The sequence below is a fragment of the Phasianus colchicus genome, chromosome 29 (assembly GCF_987193195.1).
Source record: "Phasianus colchicus chromosome 29, bPhaCol1.hap1.1, whole genome shotgun sequence".
In the NCBI taxonomy this organism is placed as follows: Eukaryota; Metazoa; Chordata; class Aves; order Galliformes; family Phasianidae; genus Phasianus; species Phasianus colchicus.
This window is the reverse complement of record NC_143464.1, coordinates 4775993-4801318: the sequence shown is the minus strand read 5'-3', so window position 1 is coordinate 4801318 and position 25326 is coordinate 4775993. Positions and strand designations below refer to the sequence as shown.

Here is a 25326-nt window from a genome sequence, read left to right as displayed (position 1 = left end):
AACGCCCCCCAACGCCCCCCAATGACCCCCCAGACCCCAATGACCCCAATGACCCCGAATAACCCCCATTCCCAATGTCCCCCAAAGACCCCAATACCCCCCAATGCCCCCCCATCCCCCCCATCCCCCAACACCCCCAATGACCCCAATGACCCCAATGACCCCGAATAACCCCCACTCCCAATGTCCCCCAACGACCCCAATGACCCCGAATAACCCCCCATCCCCAAATACTCCCCCAATGCCCCCCCAGACCCCAATGACCCCGAATAACCCCCATTCCCCATGTCCCCCAACGACCCCAATACCCCCCAATGCCCCCCCATCCCCAACGCCCCCCAACGACCCCCCCCGCCCCCCCTGCGGCCGCTCACCCGCACGGGCACGATGTGGCTGGGGCAGGGCAGCGCCGGCAGCCCGCGGTCTCGGAGGAGGACGCGCAGATGCTTGGCGTGGCGCTGCTGGGCCCGACGCAGCGCCGCCCCTTCGGCGCCCCCCACCACCCGCAGCGCCGCCAGGGCCCCCGCGGCCACGCTGGGGGGCAGCGCCGTGGTGAAGATGAAACCCGGCCCCAAAGAACGGACGGCGTCCACCAGGGCTTCGCTGCCAGCGATGTAACCGCCCACCGCGCCCAGCGCTTTGCCTGCGGCGGGGGGAGGGGGGTGAATGGGGGATCCCATAGAGACCCCATAGAGACCCCATGGAGACCCCACAGAGACCCCATAAAGATCACATACAGACCCCATAGAGACCCCATAGAGATCACATACAGACCCCATAGAGATCCCATAGAGACCCACAGAGACCCCATAGAGATCCCATAGAGATCCCATAGAGACCCCATAGAGATCACATACAGACCCCATACAGACCCCATAGAGATCCCATAGAGACCCCATAGAGAACCCATAGAGACCCCATAGAGATCCCACAGAGACCCCATAGAGATCACATACAGACCCCATAGAGACCCCATAGAGACCCCATACAGACCCCATAGAGATCCCATAGAGATCCCATAGAGATCCCATAGAGACCCCATAGAGACCCCATACAGACCCCATAGAGATCCCATAGAGATCCCATAGAGACCCCATAGAGACCCCATACAGACCCCATAGAGATCACATAGAGATCACATAGAGATCCCATAGAGATCACATACAGACCCCATAGAGACCCCATAGAGACCCCATACAGACCCCATAGAGATCACATAGAGATCACATAGAGATCCCATAGAGATCACATACAGACCCCATAGAGACCCCATAGAGACCCCATAGAGATCACATACAGACCCCATAGAGACCCCATAGAGAACCCATAGAGATCCCATAGAGATCCCATAGAGACCCCATACAGACCCCATAGAGACCCCATAGAGAACCCATAGAGACCCCATAGAGACCCCATATGGACCCCATAGAGACCCCATAAAAACCCCATAGAGACACATAGGGACCCCATAGAGACCCCATAAAAACCCCATAGAGACTATGGAGACCCATAGAGACCCACTGAGACCCCATAGAGACGCAATAGAGACCCCATACAGACCACATAGAGACCCCATAGAGATCCCATAAAAACGCCATAGAGACCCATAGAGACCCCATAAAAACGCCATAGAGACCCCACAGAGACCCCATAGAGACCACATAGAGACCCCATAAAAACCCCATACTGACCCCATAAAAACCCCATAGAGATCCCATAGAGACCCCATAAAAACGGCATACAGACCCCACAGAGACCCCACAGAGACCCCATAGAGACCCACAGAGACCCCATTGACCCCCCCGACCCCATTGACCCCCCCGACCCCAAAAACCCATAGCCCCTCCCCACAGTGCGCCCCCATACCCAGCGTTCTGGACACCACGTCCACTGACCCCATTGACGCCATTCACCCCATTGACCCCATTGACCCCACTGACCCCATTCACCCCAAAGACCCCATCGACCCAACAGACCCCATTGACCTCCCCGACCCCAAAGACCCGAAAGACCCCATTGACACCGAAGACCCCATTGACCCCCCCAACCCCATTGACCTCATTCACCCCAAAGACCCCATCGACCCAACAGACCCCATTGACCCCCCCGACCCCATTGACCCCCCCGACCCCAAAGACCCCATTGACCCCCCCGACCCCAAAGACCCCATTGACCCCTCCCCACGGTGCGCCCCCATACCCAGCGTTCCGGACACCACGTCCACTGACCCCATTGACCCCATTGACCCCATTGACCCCCCCCGACCCCAAAGACCCCAAAGACCCCATTGACACCAAAGACCCCACTGACCCCCCCGACCCCATTGACCCCATTGACCCCCCCGACCCCATTGACCCCACTGACCCCATTGACCCCACAGCCCCTCACTTCAATGTGACCCCATACCCAGCGTTCTGGACACCACGTCCACTGACCCCATTGACCCCCCTGACCCCATTGACCCCATTGACCCCCACTCACCCCAAAGACCCCCCCGACCCCATTGACCCAACAGACCCCATTGACCCCCCCGACCCCAAAGACCCCAAAGACCCCATTGACACCAAAGACCCCACTGACCCCCCCGACCCCAAAGACCCCATTGACCCAACAGACCCCATTGACCCCCCCGACCCCAAAGACCCCAAAGACCCCATTGACACCAAAGACCCCACTGACCCCCCCGACCCCAAAGACCCCATTGACCCCTCCCCACGATGTGCCCCCATACCCAGCGTTCCGGACACCACGTCCACTGACCCCATTGACCACATTGACCCCACTGACCCCATTGACCCCACAGCCCCTCACTTCAATGCGCCCCCATACCCAGCGTTCCAGACACCACGTCCACTGACCCCATTGACCCCATTGACCCCACTGACCCCATTCATCCCAAAGACCCCATCGTCCCAACAGACCCCAAAGACCCCCCTGACCCCATTGACCCCCCCGACCCCATTCACCCCATTCACCCCAAAGACCCCATTGATCCAACAGACCCAACAGACCCCAAAGACCCCCCTGACCCCATTGACCCCCCCGACCCCACTGACCCCACAGCCCCTCCCCACAGTGCGCCCCCATACCCAGCGTTCCGGACACCACGTCCACTGACCCCATTGACCCCACGGACCCCACAGCCCCTCCCCACGGTGCGCCCCCATACCCAGCATTCCGGACACCACGTCCACTGACCCCATTGACCCCACCGACCCCATTGACCCCAAAGACCCCAAAGACCCCATTGACCCCATTGACCCCCCGACCCCAAAGACCCCATAGCCCCTCCCCACGGTGCGCCCCCATACCCAGCATTCCGGACACCACGTCCACTGACCCCATTGACCCCATTGACCCCACTGGCCCCATTGACCCCACTGACCCCATTGACCCCATTGACCCCAAAGACCCCATTGACCCCCCTGACCCCAAAGACCCCACAGCCCCTCCCCACGGTGCGCCCCCATACCCAGCGTTCCGGACACCACGTCCACTGACCCCATTGACCCCCCTGACCCCACTGACCCCACAGCCCCTCACTTCAATGCGCCCCCATACCCAGCGTTCCGGACACCACGTCCACTGACCCCATTGACCCCACTGACCCCACTGACCCCACAGCCCCTCCCCACAGTGCGCCCCCATACCCAGCGTTCCGGACAACACGTCCACTGACCCCACTGACCCCATTGACCCCACTGACCCCATTGACCCCCCCGACCCCAAAGACCCCCCAGCCCCTCCCCACGGTGCGCCCCCATACCCAGCGTTCCGGACACCACATCCACTGACCCCATTGACCCCCCTGACCCCAAAGACCCCAAAGACCCCATCGACCCAACAGACCCCAAAGACCCCACTGACCCCATTGATCCCCCTGACCCCAAAGACGCCCCCGACCCCAATGACCCCATTGACCCCTCCCCACGATGCGCCCCCATACCCAGCGTTCCGGACACCACGTCCACTGACCCCATTGACCCCCCTGACCCCAAAGACCCCCCCCGACCCCATTGACCCCACAGCTCCTCACTTCAATGCGCCCCCATACCCAGCGTTCCGGACACCACGTCCACTGACCCCATTGACCCTCCTGACCCCATTGACCCCCCCCGATCCCAAAGACCCCAAAGACCCCATTGACTCTGAAGACCCCAAAGACCCCCCCGACCCCATTGACCCCATTGACCCCCCCGACCCCAAAGACCCCCCAGCCCCTCACTTCAATGCGCCCCCATACCCAGCGTTCCGGACACCACGTCCACCTTGTGCTGCACCCCGTCCCGCTCCGCGATGCCGGCGCCCCGCGCCCCGTACAGCCCCACCGCATGCACCTCGTCCACGAACGTCAGCGCCCCGTGCGCGTGAGCCACGTCACACAGCTCCTCCAGGGGGGCGATGGAGCCTGGGGGGGGGGGATATGGGGGATTTGGGGGGTGTATAGGGGATTTGGGGGGGGTATAGGGGATTTGGGGGAGATATGGGGGTATATGGGGGGGGTATGGGGGATTAAGAGCCCCGTGCGCGTGAGCCACGTCACACAGCTCCTCCAGGGGGGCGATGGAGCCTGGGGGGGGGGATATGGGGGATTTGGGGGGTGTATAGGGGATTTGGGGGGGGTATAGGGGATTTGGGGGAGATATGGGGGTATATGGGGGGGGTATGGGGGATTAAGAGCCCCGTGCGCGTGAGCCACGTCACACAGCTCCTCCAGGGGGGCGATGGAGCCTGGGGGGGGGGATATGGGGGATTTGGGGGGTGTATAGGGGATTTGGGGGGGGTATAGGGGATTTGGGGGAGATATGGGGGTATATGGGGGGGGTATGGGGGATTAAGAGCCCCGTGCGCGTGAGCCACGTCACACAGCTCCTCCAGGGGGGCGATGGAGCCTGGGGGGGGGGATATGGGGGATTTGGGGGGTGTATAGGGGATTTGGGGGGGGTATAGGGGATTTGGGGGAGATATGGGGGTATATGGGGGGGGTATGGGGGATTAAGAGCCCCGTGCGCGTGAGCCACGTCACACAGCTCCTCCAGGGGGGCGATGGAGCCTGGGGGGGGGGATATGGGGGATTTGGGGGGTGTATAGGGGATTTGGGGGGGGTATAGGGGATTTGGGGGAGATATGGGGGTATATGGGGGGGGTATGGGGGATTAAGAGCCCCGTGCGCGTGAGCCACGTCACACAGCTCCTCCAGGGGGGCGATGGAGCCTGGGGGGGGGGGATATGGGGGATTTGGGGGGTGTATAGGGGATTTGGGGGGGGTATAGGGGATTTGGGGGAGATATGGGGGTATATGGGGGGGGTATGGGGGATTAAGAGCCCCGTGCGCGTGAGCCACGTCACACAGCTCCTCCAGGGGGGCGATGGAGCCTGGGGGGGGGGATATGGGGGATTTGGGGGGTGTATAGGGGATTTGGGGGGGGTATAGGGGATTTGGGGGAGATATGGGGGTATATGGGGGGGGTATGGGGGATTAAGAGCCCCGTGCGCGTGAGCCACGTCACACAGCTCCTCCAGGGGGGCGATGGAGCCTGGGGGGGGGGATATGGGGGATTTGGGGGGTGTATAGGGGATTTGGGGGGGGTATAGGGGATTTGGGGGAGATATGGGGGTATATGGGGGGGGTATGGGGGATTAAGAGCCCCGTGCGCGTGAGCCACGTCACACAGCTCCTCCAGGGGGGCGATGGAGCCTGGGGGGGGGGATATGGGGGATTTGGGGGGTGTATAGGGGATTTGGGGGGGGTATAGGGGATTTGGGGGAGATATGGGGGTATATGGGGGGGGTATGGGGGATTAAGAGCCCCGTGCGCGTGAGCCACGTCACACAGCTCCTCCAGGGGGGCGATGGAGCCTGGGGGGGGATATGGGGGATTTGGGGGGGATATGGGGGAATTGGGGGGGATATGGGGGATTTGGGGGGGGTATGGGGGATTTGGGGCAGGATATAGGGGATTTGGGGGGGATATGGGGGATTTGGGGGCATTTAGGGGGATTAAGAGCCCCATAAGTGTGAGCCACGTCACACAGCTCCTCCAGGGGGGCGATGGAGCCTGGGGGGGGATATGGGGGATTTGGGGGGGATATGGGGGATTTGGGGGGAGATATAGGGGATTTGGGGGGATATAGGGGGGAATTGGGGGATTAAGAGCCCCATAGGCGTGAGCCACGTCACACAGCTCCTCCAGGGGGGCGATGGAGCCTGGGGGGGAATATGGGGGATTTGGGGGGGGTTATAGGGGATTTGGGGGGGTATAGGGGATTTGGGGGGATATAGGGGGGAATTGGGGGATTAAGAGCCCCATAGGCGTGAGCCACGTCACACAGCTCCTCCAGGGGGGCGATGGAGCCTGGGGGGGGATATGGGGGATTTGGGGGGGATATGGGGGATTTGGTGGGGGATATGGGGGATTTGGGGGGGATATGGGGGATTTGGGGGGATATAGGGGGGAATTGGGGGATTAAGAGCCCCATAGGCGTGAGCCACGTCACACAGCTCCTCCAGGGGGGCGATGGAGCCTGGGGGGGGGGATATAGGGGATTTGGGGGGGGACATAGAAGATTGGGGGGGGATATGGGGGATTTGGGGGGGATATGGGGGATTTGGGGGGGGATATAGGGGATTTGGGGGGATATAGGGGGGAATTGGGGGATTAAGAGCCCCGTAGATATGAGCCACTTCACACAGCTCCTCCAGGGGGGCGATGGAGCCTGGGGGGGGATATGGGGGATTTGGGGGGGATATGGGGGATTTGGGGGGGGATATGGGGGATTTGGGGGAGATATAGGGGATTTGGGGGAATATAGGGGGGAATTGGGGGATTAAGAGCCCCATAGGCGTGAGCCATGTCACACAGCTCCTCCAGGGGGGCGATGGAGCCTGGGGGGGATATGGGGGATTTGGGGGGGGATATAGGGGATTTGGGGGGGGATATAGGGGATTTGGGGGGGATATGGGAGATTTGGGGGGGATATAGGGGATTTGGGGGGATATAGGGGGGAATTGGGGGATTAAGAGCCCCGTAGATATGAGCCACTTCACACAGCTCCTCCAGGGGGGCGATGGAGCCTGGGGGGGGATATGGGGGATTTGGGGGGGATATGGGGGATTTGGGGGGGGATATGGGGGATTTGGGGGAGATATAGGGGATTTGGGGGAATATAGGGGGGAATTGGGGGATTAAGAGCCCCATAGGCGTGAGCCATGTCACACAGCTCCTCCAGGGGGGCGATGGAGCCTGGGGGGGATATGGGGGATTTGGGGGGGGATATAGGGGATTTGGGGGGGGATATAGGGGATTTGGGGGGGATATGGGAGATTTGGGGGGGATATAGGGGATTTGGGGGGATATAGGGGGGAATTGGGGGATTAAGAGCCCCGTAGATATGAGCCACTTCACACAGCTCCTCCAGGGGGGCAATGGAGCCTGGGGGGGGATATGGGGGATTTGGGGGGGATATGGGGGATTTGGGGGGGGATATGGGGGATTTGGGGGAGATATAGGGGATTTGGGGGAATATAGGGGGGAATTGGGGGATTAAGAGCCCCATAGGCGTGAGCCATGTCACACAGCTCCTCCAGGGGGGCGATGGAGCCTGGGGGGGATATGGGGGATTTGGGGGGGATATGGGGGATTTGGGGGGGGATATGGGGGATTTGGGGGGGATATGGGGGATTTGGGGGGATATAGGGGGGAATTGGGGGATTAAGAGCCCCGTGGGCGTGAGCCACGTCACACAGCTCCTCCAGGGGGGCGATGGAGCCTGGGGGGGACATGGGGGATTTGGGGGGGGATATGGGGGATTTGGGGCAGGATATAGGGGATTTGGGGGGATATGGGGGTACATGGGGGCATTTAGGGGGATTAAGAGCCCCATAGATATGAGCCACGTCACACAGCTCCTCCAGGGGGGCGATGGAGCCTGGGGGGGACATGGGGGATTTGGGGGGGATATAGGGGATTTGGGGGGGGATATAGGGGATTTGGGGGAGATATAGGGGATTTGGGGGGGATATGGGGGTATATGGGGGGGGTATGGGGGATTAAGAGCCCCATGGGCATGAGCCACGTCACACAGCTCCTCCAGGGGGGCGATGGAGCCTGGGGGGGATATGGGGGATTTGGGGGGGGTATAGGGGATCTGGGGGGGGAAATGGGGGATTTGAGGGGGGATATGGGGGATTTCAGGGGGCATATAGGGGATTTGGGGGGGATATAGGGGATTTGGGGGAGATATGGGGGTATATGGGGGCATTTAGGGGGATTAAGAGCCCCATAGGCGTGAGCCACGTCACACAGCTCCTCCAGGGGGGCGATGGAGCCTGGGGGGGGGGATATAGGGGATTTGGGGGGGGACATAGAAGATTGGGGGGGGATATGGGGGATTTGGGGGGGCATATAGGGGATTTGGGGGAGATATAGGGGATTTGGGGGGATATAGGGGGGAATTGGGGGATTAAGAGCCCCATAGGCGTGAGCCACGTCACACAGCTCCTCCAGGGGGGCGATGGAGCCTGGGGGGGATATGGGGGATTTGGGGGGGGTATGGGGGATTTGGGGCAGGATATAGGGGATTTGGGGGGGATATGGGGGTACATGGGGGCATTTAGGGGGATTAAGAGCCCCATAGATATGAGCCACGTCACACAGCTCCTCCAGGGGGGCGATGGAGCCTGGGGGGGACATGGGGGATTTGGGGGGGGTATGGGGGATTTGGGGGGGGATATAGGGGATTTGGGGGGGATATGGGGGTACATGGGGGCATTTAGGGGGATTAAGAGCCCCATAGATATGAGCCACGTCACACAGCTCCTCCAGGGGGGCGATGGAGCCTGGGGGGGGGGATATAGGGGATTTGGGGGAGGACATAGAAGATTGGGGGGGGATATGGGGGATTTGGGGGGGATATGGGGGATTTGGGGGGGGATATGGGGGATTTGGGGGGGATATGGGGGATTTGGGGGGAGATATAGGGGATTTGGGGAGGATATAGGAGATTTAGGGGGATTAAGAGCCCCATAGATATGAGCCACGTCACACAGCTCCTCCAGGGGGGCGATGGAGCCTGGGGGGGGATATGGGGGATTTGGGGGGGATATGGGGGATTTGGGGGGGGATATGGGGGATTTGGGGGGGATATGGGGGATTTGGGGGGATATAGGGGGGAATTGGGGGATTAAGAGCCCCATAGATATGAGCCACGTCACACAGCTCCTCCAGGGGGGCGATGGAGCCTGGGGGGGGACATGGGGGATTTGGGGGGGGTTATAGGGGATTTGGGGGGGGATATGGGGGATTTGGGGGGATATAGGGGGGAATTGGGGGATTAAGAGCCCCATAGGCGTGAGCCACGTCACACAGCTCCTCCAGGGGGGCGATGGAGCCTGGGGGGGGATATGGGGGATTTGGGGGGGGATATGGGGGATTTGGGGGGGGTATAGGGGATTTGGGGGGGATATGGGGGATTTGGGGGAGATATGGGGGTTATAGGGGCTTTGGGGGAGTAAGAGCCCCATAAGTGTGAGCCAGGTCGCACAGCTCCTCCAGGGGGGCGATGGAGCCTGGGGGGGGGATATGGGGGATTTGGGGGGGGATATGGGGGATTTGGGGGGGGGATATGGGGGATTTGGGGGAGATATGGGGGATTTGGGGGGGATATGGGGGTATATGAGGGGATTTAGGGGGATTAAGAGCCCCATAGGTGTGAGCTGCATCACACGGGTCCTCCAGGGGGGCGATGGAGCCTGGGGGGGGGATATGGGGGATTTGGGGGGGGGATATAGGGCATTTGGGGGGGATATGGGGGATTTGGGGGGATTAAGGGGGCATTTAGGGGAATAAGAGCCCCATAAGCTTGGGCGGCTATGGGGGTTTATAGGGTGGTTATGGGGGTTTATAGGGTGGCTATGGGGTTTTGTGCGGCGACTATTGATGTTTGTAGGGCAGCTATGGGGGTCCGTAGGGTGGCTATGGGGATTTGTAGGGTGGCTATGGGGGTCTACAGGGTGCTATGGGGGTCTATAGGGTGGCTATGGGGGTTTATAGGGTGCTATGGGGGTCTGTAGGATGGCTATGGGGGTCTGTAGGGTGTCTATGGGGGTTTATAGGGTGCTATGGGGGTCTGTAGGGTGGCTTTAGGGGTCTATAGGGTGACTATGGGGGTCTATAGGGTGGCTATGGGGGTTTATAGGGCGGCTATGGGGGTTTTATCGGGTGCTATGGGGGTCTGTAGGGTGGCTTTAGGGGTCTATAGGGTGCTATGGGGGTTTATAGGGTGGCTATGGGGGTTGATAGGGTGGCTATGGGGGTCCTTAGGGTGGCTATGGGGGTTGGTAGGGCAGCATTGATGTCTGTAGGGCGGCTATGGGTGTTATAGGGTGGCTGTAGGGTGGCTATGGGTGTTACAGGGCGGCTTGTAGGGTGGATTTTGGGGTTCCCCCCCTCACCGTCCATGGAGTGCAGCGACTCGAAGGCGACGATTTTGGGGATGCCGGGGGGGCTGCGCCCCAAAAGCTGCTCCAGGTGCTGGGGGTCGTTGTGACGGAAGAGGAATTTGGGGACCCCGCTGCGCCGGATGCCCTGAATCATGGAGGCGTGGTTCCCCTCGTCCGAGTAAATCTGGCAACCTGGGAGACCCCCCCCCAATTCATAAAGGGGATGGGGGGGGGGTGGGACCCCAAAATATGGAGACGGGATCCAGAATTGTGGGGGGAACCCAAAAAGTCCCGTCCTCGTGGGGTGAGGGGGTCCCAAAATCCACAGCCATAAGGACTCCCAAACCCTATAAGGATCCCATAAGGACCCCTTAAAGATCCCCCAAACCTCGCTGGGACCCATAAGGACCCCATAGAGACCCCCAAACCCTATAAGGACCCCTTAAAGATCCCCCAAACCCCATTAGGACCCCATAAGGACCCCATAGAGACCCCCAAACCCTATAAGGACCCCTTAAAGATCCCCCAAACCCCATTAGGACCCCATAAGGACCCCATAAAGACCCCCAAACCCTATAAGGAACCCATAAGGACCCCTTAAAGACGCCCAAACCCTATAAGGAACCCATAAGGACCCCTTAAAGACGCCCAAACCCTATAAGGACCCCATAAAGATCCCCCAAACCCTATAAGGACCCCATAAAGACCCCCAAACCCTATAAGGACCCCATAAAGATCCCCCAAACCCTATAAGGACCCCATAAGGACCCCATAAAGACCCCCAAACCCTATAAGGACCCCATAAGGACCCCATAAAGATCCCCCAAACCCTATAAGGAACCTATAAGGACCCCTTAAAGATCCCGCAAACCCCATTAGGACCCCATAAGGACCCCTTAAAAACCCCCAAACCCTATAAGGAACCCATAAGGACCCCATAAAGACCCCCAAACCCTATAAGGACCCCATAAAGATCCCCCAAACCCTATAAGGACCCCATAAGGACCCCATAAAGACCCCCAAACCCTATAAGGACCCCATAAGGACCCCTTAAAAACCCCCAAACCCTATAAGGAACCCATAAGGACCCCTTAAAGACCCCCAAACCCCATAAGGACCCCATAAAGACCCCATAAAGATCCCCCAAACCCCATTAGGACCCCATAAGGACCCCGTAAAGATCCCCCAAACCCTAAAAGGACCCCATAAGGACCCCATAAAGACCCCCAAACCCTATAAGGACCCCATAAGGACCCCATACTGAGCTATGATGACCCTGAAGACCCCATAATGACCATAAGGACCCCATATGGCCCTATGACAACCCCATACCGACTCCATAATGATGCCATAAGGACCCCATAAGGACCCCATAAGGACCCCATAAGGACCCCTTACCGACTCCATACCGCCCCCATAAAGACCCATGACGACCCCATAATGACCCCATATGACCCCATACCGCCCCCATACGGACCCATACGTCCCCATAGCGCCCCCATAAGCACCCATACGACCCCATAGCGCCCCCATACGGACCCATAGTCCCCATTGCGCCCCCTATCGGCCGCCCCCCATACGGACCCACACGATCCCATAGCGCCCCCATACGGACCCATAGAGCCCATACCGCCCCCTATCGGCCGCCCCCATACGGACCCACACGACCCCATAACCACCCCATAAGGACCCCATACTGACCCCATAATGATCCCATACCGACCCCATACGGACCCCATACCAACCCCAAAGCGCCCCCATAAGGACCCATACCGACCCCATAGCGCCCCCTATCGGCCGCCCCCATACGGACCCACACGACCCCATACCGCCCCCTATCGGCCGCCCCAATAGGGACCCATAGTCCCCATAGCGCCCCCTATCGGCCGCCCCCATTCGGACCCATACGACCCCATACCGCCCCCATACGGACCCATAGTCCCCATTGCGCCCCCTATCGGCCGCCCCCATACGGACCCACACGACCCCATAGCGCCCCCATCAGGACCCCATACCGGCCCCATACCGACCCCATACTGCCCCCATAAGCACCCATACGACCCCATACCGACCCCATACGGACCCCATACGGATCCGCCCCCATAGGGACCCATACGACCCCATATCTCCCCCTATCGGCCGCCCCCATACGGACCCACACGACCCCATAACGACCCCATAAGGACCCCATACTGACCCCATAATGATCCCATACCGACCCCATACGGACCCCATACCAACCCCAAAGCGCCCCCATAAGGACCCATACCGACCCCATATCTCCCCCTATCGGCCGCCCCCATACGGACCCACACGACCCCATAGCGCCCCCATAAGGACCCCATACCGGCCCCATAAGCACCCATACGACCCCATAGCGCCCCCATACGGACCCATAGTCCCCATTGCGCCCCCTATCGGCCGCCCCCATACGGACCCATATGATCCCATAGCGCCCCCTATCGGCCGCCCCCATTCGGACCCATACGACCCCATACCGCCCCCATACGGACCCATAGTCCCCATTGCGCCCCCTATCGGCCGCCCCCATACGGACCCACACGACCCCATAGCGCCCCCTATCGGCCGCCCCCATAAGCACCCATACGACCCCATAGCGCCCCCATACGGACCCATATGACCCCATACCGCCTCCATACTGACCCCATAAGGACCCACGACGACCCCATAGCGCCCCCTTAAGCACCCATACGACCCCATACCGCCCCCATAGCGCCCCCATAAGCACCCATATGACCACATTCTGCCCCCATAAGGACCCATGATGGCTCCATACCGCCCCCATACGGACCCATAGAGCCCATAGCGCCCCCTATCGGCCGCCCCATTAGGGACCCATAGTCCCCATAGCTCCCCCTATCGGCCGCCCCCATTCGGACCCATACGACCCCATAGCGCCCCCTGTCTGCCGCCCCCATAAGGACCCTACGACCCCATAGCGCCCCCATAAGCACCCATACGACCCCATAGCGCCCCCATACGGACCCATAGTCCCCATAGCGTCCCCTATCGGCCGCCCCCATACGGACCCACACGACCCCAAAGCGCCCCCATAAGGACCCATACCGACCCCATATCTCCCCCTATCGGCCGCCCCCATACGGACCCACACGACCCCATAGCGCCCCATATCGGCCGCCCCAATAGGGACCCATAGTCCCCATAGCGCCCCCTATCGGCCGCCCTCATACGGACCCACACGACCCCATAGCGCCCCCTATCGGCCGCCCCCATACGGACCCATATGATCCCATAGCGCCCCCATAAGGACCCATATGACCCCATACCGCCTCCATACTGACCCCATAAGGACCCACGATGACCCCATAGCGCCCCCATAAGCACCCATACGACCCCATAGCGCCCCCATACGGACCCATAGTCCCCATAGCGCCCCCTATCGGCCGCCCCCATACGGACCCACACGACCCCATAGCGCCCCCATACGGACCCGTAGCCCCCATATCGCCCCCTATCGGCCGCCCCCAGTATCGCGACTCGCCCCCTACCGGGCAAAATCCTCGCCAGCGTTGCGAGCGCGGTGTCGTTGGCGGCGAAGCAGGACGAGAAGAGCGCGGCGCGGGGCTGGCGGTGCAGGCGGGCCAGGCTGCGCTCCAGGGCGCCGTGCAGCGGCGACGTGCCGCCGATGTTCCGCGTACCGCCAGCGCCCAGCCCGTGTGCCGCCAGCGCTGCCCTGCAATGGGGACGGGGGAGTCAGTTATAGGGGGATTTGGGGGGTTATAGGGGGGATTTGTGGGGTTATAAGGGGGATTTGGGGGGATTTGGGGGGGGTTATGGGGGGATTTGGGGGGATAAAGGTGGGATAAAGGGGGGATTTGGGGGGTTATAGGGGGGATGTGGGGGGATATGGGGGGATGTGGGGGGATATAGGGGGGGATACGGGGGGATTTGGGGGGTTATAGGGGGGATTTGGGGGGTTATAGGGGGGATATGGGGGGATATGGGGGGTTATAGGGGGGATATGGGGTATATAGGGGGGATGTGTGGGGGATTTGGGGGGGTTGGGGGGAAATATAGGGGGGTTATGGGGGGATTTGGGGGGATACGGGGGGATTTGGGGGGTTATAGGGGGGATGTGGGGGGATATGGGGGGGATTTGGGGGGATTTGGTGGGGTAAGGGGGGTCTGCACCCCGCACTTATGGGTTCAGCCCCACATCCATGGGCCCAGCTCCACATTTATGGGTCTGGGTCCCAGCCCCACACCTGTGGGTCCAACCCCACACCTATGGGCCCAGCCCCACACTTATGGGTCCAACCCCACACCTATGGGTCCAACCCCACACCTACGTCTCCCAGCCTCACACCTATGGGTCCAACCCCACACCTATGGGTCCCAGCTCCACACCTATGTATCCAGTCCCATATCTATGGGTTCCAGCTCCACACTTATGGGTCTGACCCCACACCTATGGCTCCAACCCCACACCTACGTCTCCCAGCCCCACACTTATGGGTCCCAGCCCCACCTCGCGGCCCGCAGCACGGCGGGATGCCGGCTCAGCCCCAGATAATCATTGGAGCACCAGAGCTGGATGGATCGGTGGGGCGGGGGTCCCCAGGTTCCCATCGGGGGGTCGTCGGCGCTGCGCCCCACAGCGGTGAACACGCGGTACGTGTGGGTCCGCCGTAGGGCGGCCAGCTGCGCCTCCAGCTGCGCCTCGTAGGGAAACGCGTCCTCTGCGGGGGGGGGGACGTCAGACCCACGGCTGCCCCATAGCGCCCCACAGCGGCCCCATAGAGTCTGCACAGCTGCCCCATAGCGCCCCACAGCGGCCCCATAGAGTCTGCACAGCTGCCCCATAGCGCCCCACAGCGGCCCCATAGAGTCTGCATAGCTGCCCCATAGCTGCCCCATAGCTAGTCCATAGAAAGTGCATAGCTGCCCCATAGCTGCCCCATAGATACTGCATAGCTGCCCCATAGCTGCCCCATAGCCGCCCCATAGCTGCCCCATCGATACTGTAGAGCTGCCCCATAGCGGCCCCATAGAGTCTGCATAGCTGCCCCATAGCGCCCCATAGCTGCCCCATAGAGTCTGCATAGCTGCCCCATAGCTGCCCCACAGCGGCCCCATAGAGTCTGCATAGCTGCCCCATAGCGCCCCATAGCGCCCCATAGCGGCCCCATAGAGTCTGCACAGCTGCCCCATAGCGCCCCATAGCTGCCCCATAGCGGCCCCATAGGAAGTGCATTGCTGCCCCATAGCTGCCCCATAGAAAGTGCATAGCTGCCCCATAGCGGCCCCATAGCCGCCCCATAGCTGCCCCATCGATACTGTAGAGCTGCCCCATAGCGGCCCCATAGAGTCTGCATAGCTGCCCCATAGCGGCCCCATAGCTGCCCCATAGAGTCTGCACAGCTGCCCCATAGCGCCCCACAGCGGCCCCATAGAGTCTTGCGTAGCTGCCCCATAGCGGCCCCGTAGATATTGTATAGCTGCCCCATAGCTGCCCCATAGCTGCCCCATAGCCGCCCCATAGCTGCCCCATCGATACTGTAGAGCTGCCCCATAGCGGCCTCATAGAGTCTGCATAGCTGCCCCATAGCGCCCCACAGCGGCCCCATAGAAAGTGCATAGCTGCCCCATAGCTGCCCCATAGCTAGTCCATAGAAAGTGCATAGCTGCCCCATAGCTGCCCCATAGCAGCCCCATAGCTGCCCCATAGCCGCCCCATAGCTGCCCCATCAATACTGTAGAGCTGCCCCATAGCGGCCCCATAGAGTCTGCATAGCTGCCCCATAGCGGCCCCATAGCTGCCCCATAGAGTCTGCATAGCTGCCCCATAGCGGCCCCATAGCTGCCCCATAGAGTCTGCACAGCTGCCCCATAGCGCCCCACAGCGGCCCCATAGAGTCTGCATAGCTGCCCCATAGCTGTCCCATAGCTGCCCCATAGAAAGTGCATAGCTGCCCCATAGCTGCCCCATAGATACTGCATAGCTGCCCCATAGCTGCCCCATAGCTGCCCCATCGATACTGTAGAGCTGCCCCATAGCGGCCCCATAGAGTCTGCATAGCTGCCCCATAGTGGCCCCGTAGATATTGTATAGCTGCCCCATAGCTGCCCCATAGGAAGTGCATAGCTGCCCCATAGCTGCCCCATAGATACTGCACAGCTGGCCCATAGATACTGCATAGCTGCCCCATAGCTGCCCCATAGCTGCCCCATAGAAAGTGCATAGCTGCCCCATAGCTGCCCCATAGCGGCCCCATAGATATTGTATAGCTGCCCCATAGCGCCCCACAGCGGCCCCATAGATACTGCATAGCTGCCCCATAGCTGCCCCATAGCTGCCCCATAGCTACTGCATAGCAGCCCCATAGAGTCTGCACAGCTGCCCCATAGCCCCCCAAATCCCCCCCAACCCCCAATAACCCCCCCCAATTCCCCTATAAAACCCCCATAACTCCCCCAGTCCCCCAAATCGCCCCCAATAAGCCCCCCCCAAATCCCCCCTAAATCTCCATAACCCCTCCCCCACAGCTCCCCCCAAATCCCCCCAAATCCCCCCCAAATCCCCTATAAACCCCCAAATCCCCCCCAAATCCCCTATAAAACCCCCATAACCCCCCCAAACCCCCAAATCCCCCCCAAATTCCCTATAAACCCCCCCCAAATCCCCAATAAATCCCCCCAAAACACCCCCAAATCCCCTATAAAACCCCATAACCCCCCCTATAAACCCCCCCCAAATCCCCTATAAACCCCCCCAAATCCCCTATAAAACCCCAAATCCCCCCCAACCCCTGCCCCAAAACTCCTATAAACCCCCAAATCCCTCCCAAATCCCCTATAAAACCCTCCCAAATCCCCTATCAAACCCCCATAACCCCCCAAATCCCCTATAAAACCCCAAAACCCCCCCAAATCCCCTATAAACCCCCCCAAATCCCCTATAACCCCCCCAAATCCCCTATAAAACCCCCATAACGCCCAAATCCCCTATAAAACCCCATAACCCCACCATAACCCCCCCAAATCCCCTATAAACCCCCCCAAATCTCCTATAAAACCCCATAACCCCCCCAAATCCCCCCCAAATCCCCTATAAAACCCCCATAACCCCCCATAACCCCTCCAAATCCCCTATAAACGCCCCCCCAAATCCCCTGTAAACCCCCCCAAATCCCCTATAAACCCCCATAACCCCCCTAAACCCCCCCCAAATCCCCTATAAACCCCCATAACCCCCCCATAACCCCCCAAATCCCCTATAAAACCCCATAACCCCCCTATAAACCCCCCAAATCCCCTATAAAACCCCCCAAATCCCCTATAAACCCCCATAACTCCCCCATAACCCCCCCAAATCCCCTATAAAACCCCCATAACCCCACCAAATCCCCTATAAACCCCCCCAAATCCCCTATAAAACCCCATAACCCCCCTATAAACCCCCCCAAATCCCCTATAACCCCCCCCCAAATCCCCTATAAACCCCCATAACCCCCCCATAACCCCCCCAAATCCCCTATAAAACCCCCATAACCCCCCCAAATCCCCTATAAACCCCCCCAAATCCCCTATAAAACCCCATAACCCCCCTATAAACCCCCCCAAATCCCCTATAAACCCCCCCCAAATCCCCTATAAAACCCCATAATCCCCCCAAATCCCCTATAAAACCCCATAACCGCCCCCATAACCCCCCCAAATCCCCCGAAATCCCCTATAACCCCCCCAAATCCCCTATAACCCCCCCCCAATCCCCTAAAAAACCCCATAATCCCCCAAATCCCCTAAAAACCCCCCCCCCAATCCCCTATAAACCCCCATAACCCCCCCGTAACCCCCCCAAATCCCCTATAAAACCCCATACCCCCCCCCAAATCCCCTATAACCCCCCCAAATCCCCTATAAAACCCCATAACCCCCCAAATCCCCTATAAACCCCCCCAAATCCCCTATAAAACCCCCATAACCCCCCCAAATCCCCTATAACCCCCCCCAAATCCCCTATAAACCCCCATAACCCCCCCATAACCCCCCGAAATCCCCTATAAACCCCCATAACCCCCCCATAACCCCCCGAAATCCCCTATAAACCCCCCCCAAATCCCCTATAAACCCCCATAACCCCCCCATAACCCCCCGAAATCCCCTATAAACCCCCATAACCCCCCCATAACCCCCCGAAATCCCCTATAAACCCCCCCAAATCCCCTATAAACCCCCATAACCCCCCTATAAACCCCCCCAAATCCCCTATAACCCCCCCCCAAATCCCCTATAAACCCCCATAACCCCCCCATAACCCCCCGAAATCCCCTATAAACCCCCATAACCCCCCCATAACCCCCCGAAATCCCCTATAAACCCCCATAACCCCCCCATAACCCCCCGAAATCCCCTATAACCCCCCCCAAATCCCCTATAAACCCCCCCAAATCCCCTATAAAACCCCATAACCCCCCTATAAACCCCCCCAAATCCCCTAAAACCCCCCCCCCAATCCCCTATAAACCCCCATAACCCCCCCGTAACCCCCCCAAATCCCCTATAAAACCCCATACCCCCCCCCAAATCCCCTATAACCCCCCCAAATCCCCTATAAAACCCCATAACCCCCCAAATCCCCTATAAACCCCCCCAAATCCCCTATAAAACCCCCATAACCCCCCCAAATCCCCTATAACCCCCCCCAAATCCCCTATAAACCCCCATAACCCCCCCATAACCCCCCGAAATCCCCTATAAACCCCCATAACCCCCCCATAACCCCCCGAAATCCCCTATAAACCCCCCCCAAATCCCCTATAAACCCCCATAACCCCCCCATAACCCCCCGAAATCCCCTATAAACCCCCATAACCCCCCCATAACCCCCCGAAATCCCCTATAAACCCCCCCAAATCCCCTATAAACCCCCATAACCCCCCTATAAACCCCCCCAAATCCCCTATAACCCCCCCCCAAATCCCCTATAAACCCCCATAACCCCCCCATAACCCCCCGAAATCCCCTATAAACCCCCATAACCCCCCCATAACCCCCCGAAATCCCCTATAAACCCCCATAACCCCCCCATAACCCCCCGAAATCCCCTATAACCCCCCCCAAATCCCCTATAAACCCCCCCAAATCCCCTATAAAACCCCATAACCCCCCTATAAACCCCCCCAAATCCCCTAAAACCCCCCCCCCAATCCCCTATAAACCCCCATAACCCCCCCGTAACCCCCCCAAATCCCCTATAAAACCCCATACCCCCCCCCAAATCCCCTATAACCCCCCCAAATCCCCTATAAAACCCCATAACCCCCCAAATCCCCTATAAACCCCCCCAAATCCCCTATAAAACCCCCATAACCCCCCCAAATCCCCTATAACCCCCCCCAAATCCCCTATAAACCCCCATAACCCCCCCATAACCCCCCGAAATCCCCTATAAACCCCCATAACCCCCCCATAACCCCCCGAAATCCCCTATAAACCCCCCCCAAATCCCCTATAAACCCCCATAACCCCCCCATAACCCCCCGAAATCCCCTATAAACCCCCATAACCCCCCCATAACCCCCCGAAATCCCCTATAAACCCCCCCCAAATCCCCTATAAACCCCCATAACCCCCCTATAAACCCCCCCAAATCCCCTATAACCCCCCCCCAAATCCCCTATAAACCCCCATAACCCCCCCATAACCCCCCGAAATCCCCTATAAACCCCCATAACCCCCCCATAACCCCCCGAAATCCCCTATAAACCCCCATAACCCCCCCATAACCCCCCGAAATCCCCTATAACCCCCCCCAAATCCCCTATAAACCCCCCCAAATCCCCTATAAAACCCCATAACCCCCCTATAAACCCCCCCAAATCCCCTATAACCCCCCCCCCAAATCCCCTATAAACCCCCATAACCCCCCCGTAACCCCCCGAAATCCCGTATAAACCCCCACCAAATCCCCTATAAACCCCCATAACCCCCCCATAACCCCCCGAAATCCCGTATAAACCCCCACCAAATCCCCTATAAACCCCCATAACCCCCCCATAACCCCCCGAAATCCCGTATAAACCCCCACCAAATCCCCTATAAAACCCCATAACCCCCCAAATCCGCTATAAACCCCCCCCAAATCCCCTATAAAACCCCATAATCCCCCCAAATCCCCTATAAAACCCCATAACCGCCCCCATAACCCCCCCAAATCCCCCGAAATCCCCTATAACCCCCCCAAATCCCCTATAACCCCCCCCCAATCCCCTATAAAACCCCATAATCCCCCAAATCCCCTATAAACCCCCCCCCCAATCCCCTATAAACCCCCATAACCCCCCACAAATCCCCTATAACCCCCCCAAATCCCCTATAAAACCCCATAACCCCCCAAATCCCCTATAAACCCCCCCAAATCCCCTATAAAACCCCATAACACCCCAAATCCCCTATAAACCCCCCCAAATCCCCTATAAAACCCCCATAACCCCCCCAAATCCCCTATAACCCCCCCCCAATCCCCTATAAACCCCCATAACCCCCCCGTAACCCCCCCAAATCCCCTATAAAACCCCATACCCCCCCCCAAATCCCCTATAACCCCCCCAAATCCCCTATAAAACCCCATAACCCCCCAAATCCCCTATAAACCCCCCCAAATCCCCTATAAAACCCCATAACCCCCCAAATCCCCTATAAACCCCCCCAAATCCGCTATAAAACCCCCATAACCCCCCCAAATCCCCTATAACCCCCCCCAAATCCCCTATAAACCCCCATAACCCCCCCATAACCCCCCGAAATCCCCTATAAACCCCCATAACCCCCCCATAACCCCCCGAAATCCCCTATAAACCCCCCCCAAATCCCCTATAAACCCCCATAACCCCCCCATAACCCCCCGAAATCCCCTATAAACCCCCATAACCCCCCCATAACCCCCCCAAATCCCCTATAAAACCCCATAACCCCCCTATAAACCCCCCCAAATCCCCTATAACCCCCCCCCAAATCCCCTATAAACCCCCATAACCCCCCCATAACCCCCCGAAATCCCCTATAAACCCCCATAACCCCCCCATAACCCCCCGAAATCCCCTATAAACCCCCCCCAAATCCCCTATAAACCCCCATAACCCCCCCATAACCCCCCGAAATCCCCTATAAACCCCCATAACCCCCCCATAACCCCCCGAAATCCCCTATAAACCCCCCCCAAATCCCCTATAAACCCCCATAACCCCCCCATAACCCCCCGAAATCCCCTATAAACCCCCATAACCCCCCCATAACCCCCCGAAATCCCCTATAAACCCCCCCAAATCCCCTATAAACCCCCATAACCCCCCTATAAACCCCCCCAAATCCCCTATAACCCCCCCCCAAATCCCCTATAAACCCCCATAACCCCCCCATAACCCCCCGAAATCCCCTATAAACCCCCATAACCCCCCCATAACCCCCCGAAATCCCCTATAAACCCCCATAACCCCCCCATAACCCCCCGAAATCCCCTATAACCCCCCCCAAATCCCCTATAAACCCCCCCAAATCCCCTATAAAACCCCATAACCCCCCTATAAACCCCCCCAAATCCCCTAAAACCCCCCCCCCAATCCCCTATAAACCCCCATAACCCCCCCGTAACCCCCCCAAATCCCCTATAAAACCCCATACCCCCCCCAAATCCCCTATAACCCCCCCAAATCCCCTATAAAACCCCATAACCCCCCAAATCCCCTATAAACCCCCCCAAATCCCCTATAAAACCCCCATAACCCCCCCAAATCCCCTATAACCCCCCCCAAATCCCCTATAAACCCCCATAACCCCCCCATAACCCCCCGAAATCCCCTATAAACCCCCATAACCCCCCCATAACCCCCCGAAATCCCCTATAAACCCCCCCCAAATCCCCTATAAACCCCCATAACCCCCCCATAACCCCCCGAAATCCCCTATAAACCCCCATAACCCCCCCATAACCCCCCGAAATCCCCTATAAACCCCCCCCAAATCCCCTATAAACCCCCATAACCCCCCTATAAACCCCCCCAAATCCCCTATAACCCCCCCCCAAATCCCCTATAAACCCCCATAACCCCCCCATAACCCCCCGAAATCCCCTATAAACCCCCATAACCCCCCCATAACCCCCCGAAATCCCCTATAAACCCCCATAACCCCCCCATAACCCCCCGAAATCCCCTATAACCCCCCCCAAATCCCCTATAAACCCCCCCAAATCCCCTATAAAACCCCATAACCCCCCTATAAACCCCCCCAAATCCCCTATAACCCCCCCCCCAAATCCCCTATAAACCCCCATAACCCCCCCGTAACCCCCCGAAATCCCGTATAAACCCCCACCAAATCCCCTATAAACCCCCATAACCCCCCCATAACCCCCCGAAATCCCGTATAAACCCCCACCAAATCCCCTATAAACCCCCATAACCCCCCCATAACCCCCCGAAATCCCGTATAAACCCCCACCAAATCCCCTATAAAACCCCATAACCCCCCAAATCCGCTATAAACCCCCCCCAAATCCCCTATAAAACCCCATAATCCCCCCAAATCCCCTATAAAACCCCATAACCGCCCCCATAACCCCCCCAAATCCCCCGAAATCCCCTATAACCCCCCCAAATCCCCTATAACCCCCCCCCAATCCCCTATAAAACCCCATAATCCCCCAAATCCCCTATAAACCCCCCCCCCAATCCCCTATAAACCCCCATAACCCCCCACAAATCCCCTATAACCCCCCCAAATCCCCTATAAAACCCCATAACCCCCCAAATCCCCTATAAACCCCCCCAAATCCCCTATAAAACCCCATAACACCCCAAATCCCCTATAAACCCCCCCAAATCCCCTATAAAACCCCCATAACCCCCCCAAATCCCCTATAACCCCCCCCCAATCCCCTATAAACCCCCATAACCCCCCCGTAACCCCCCCAAATCCCCTATAAAACCCCATACCCCCCCCCAAATCCCCTATAACCCCCCCAAATCCCCTATAAAACCCCATAACCCCCCAAATCCCCTATAAACCCCCCCAAATCCCCTATAAAACCCCATAACCCCCCAAATCCCCTATAAACCCCCCCAAATCCGCTATAAAACCCCCATAACCCCCCCAAATCCCCTATAACCCCCCCCAAATCCCCTATAAACCCCCATAACCCCCCCATAACCCCCCGAAATCCCCTATAAACCCCCATAACCCCCCCATAACCCCCCGAAATCCCCTATAAACCCCCCCCAAATCCCCTATAAACCCCCATAACCCCCCCATAACCCCCCGAAATCCCCTATAAACCCCCATAACCCCCCCATAACCCCCCCAAATCCCCTATAAAACCCCATAACCCCCCTATAAACCCCCCCAAATCCCCTATAACCCCCCCCCAAATCCCCTATAAACCCCCATAACCCCCCCATAACCCCCCGAAATCCCCTATAAACCCCCATAACCCCCCCATAACCCCCCGAAATCCCCTATAAACCCCCCCCAAATCCCCTATAAACCCCCATAACCCCCCCATAACCCCCCGAAATCCCCTATAAACCCCCATAACCCCCCCATAACCCCCCGAAATCCCCTATAAACCCCCCCCAAATCCCCTATAAACCCCCATAACCCCCCCATAACCCCCCGAAATCCCCTATAAACCCCCATAACCCCCCCATAACCCCCCCAAATCCCCTATAAAACCCCATAACCCCCCTATAAACCCCCCCAAATCCCCTATAACCCCCCCCAAATCCCCTATAAACCCCCATAACCCCCCCATAACCCCCCGAAATCCCCTATAAACCCCCATAACCCCCCCATAACCCCCCGAAATCCCCTATAACCCCCCCCAAATCCCCTATAAACCCCCATAACCCCCCCATAACCCCCCGAAATCCCCTATAAACCCCCATAACCCCCCCATAACCCCCCGAAATCCCCTATAAACCCCCCCCAAATCCCCTATAAACCCCCATAACCCCCCCATAACCCCCCGAAATCCCCTATAAACCCCCATAACCCCCCCATAACCCCCCCAAATCCCCTATAAAACCCCATAACCCCCCTATAAACCCCCCCAAATCCCCTATAACCCCCCCCCAAATCCCCTATAAACCCCCATAACCCCCCCATAACCCCCCGAAATCCCCTATAAACCCCCATAACCCCCCCATAACCCCCCGAAATCCCCTATAAACCCCCCCCAAATCCCCTATAAACCCCCATAACCCCCCCATAACCCCCCGAAATCCCCTATAAACCCCCATAACCCCCCCATAACCCCCCGAAATCCCCTATAAACCCCCCCCAAATCCCCTATAAACCCCCATAACCCCCCCATAACCCCCCGAAATCCCCTATAAACCCCCATAACCCCCCCATAACCCCCCCAAATCCCCTATAAAACCCCATAACCCCCCTATAAACCCCCCCAAATCCCCTATAACCCCCCCCAAATCCCCTATAAACCCCCATAACCCCCCCATAACCCCCCGAAATCCCCTATAAACCCCCATAACCCCCCCATAACCCCCCGAAATCCCCTATAAACCCCCCCCAAATCCCCTATAAACCCCCATAACCCCCCCATAACCCCCCGAAATCCCCTATAAACCCCCATAACCCCCCCATAACCCCCCCAAATCCCCTATAAACCCCCCCCAAATCCCCTATAAACCCCCATAACCCCCCCATAACCCCCCGAAATCCCCTATAAACCCCCATAACCCCCCCATAACCCCCCCAAATCCCCTATAAAACCCCATAACCCCCCTATAAACCCCCCCAAATCCCCTATAACCCCCCCCCAAATCCCCTATAAACCCCCATAACCCCCCCATAACCCCCCGAAATCCCCTATAAACCCCCATAACC

General features: G+C 58.7%; 1 protein-coding gene across 4 annotated transcripts in view; it reads right to left on the bottom strand.

Moving 5' to 3' along the window:
* LOC149914685 (5-aminolevulinate synthase, erythroid-specific, mitochondrial) overlaps window positions 1-25326 on the bottom strand; it is a 46547-nt gene that overhangs the window by 13688 nt on the left and 7533 nt on the right. For 2 of the 4 annotated variants that reach the window (XM_090126799.1, XM_090126801.1), the window contains exons 5-9: window positions 14951-15161; window positions 13971-14155; window positions 10453-10632; window positions 4244-4408; window positions 375-643 (exon numbers count right to left, since the gene is read on the bottom strand). In XM_090126799.1, coding sequence (XP_089982925.1) covers window positions 375-643; window positions 4244-4408; window positions 10453-10632; window positions 13971-14155; window positions 14951-15161 — 1010 coding nt within the window. The remainder of the gene's footprint in view (window positions 1-374; window positions 644-4243; window positions 4409-10452; window positions 10633-13970; window positions 14156-14950; window positions 15162-25326) is intronic. The other 2 variants (XM_090126800.1, XM_090126802.1) reach the window with 1 other exon arrangement.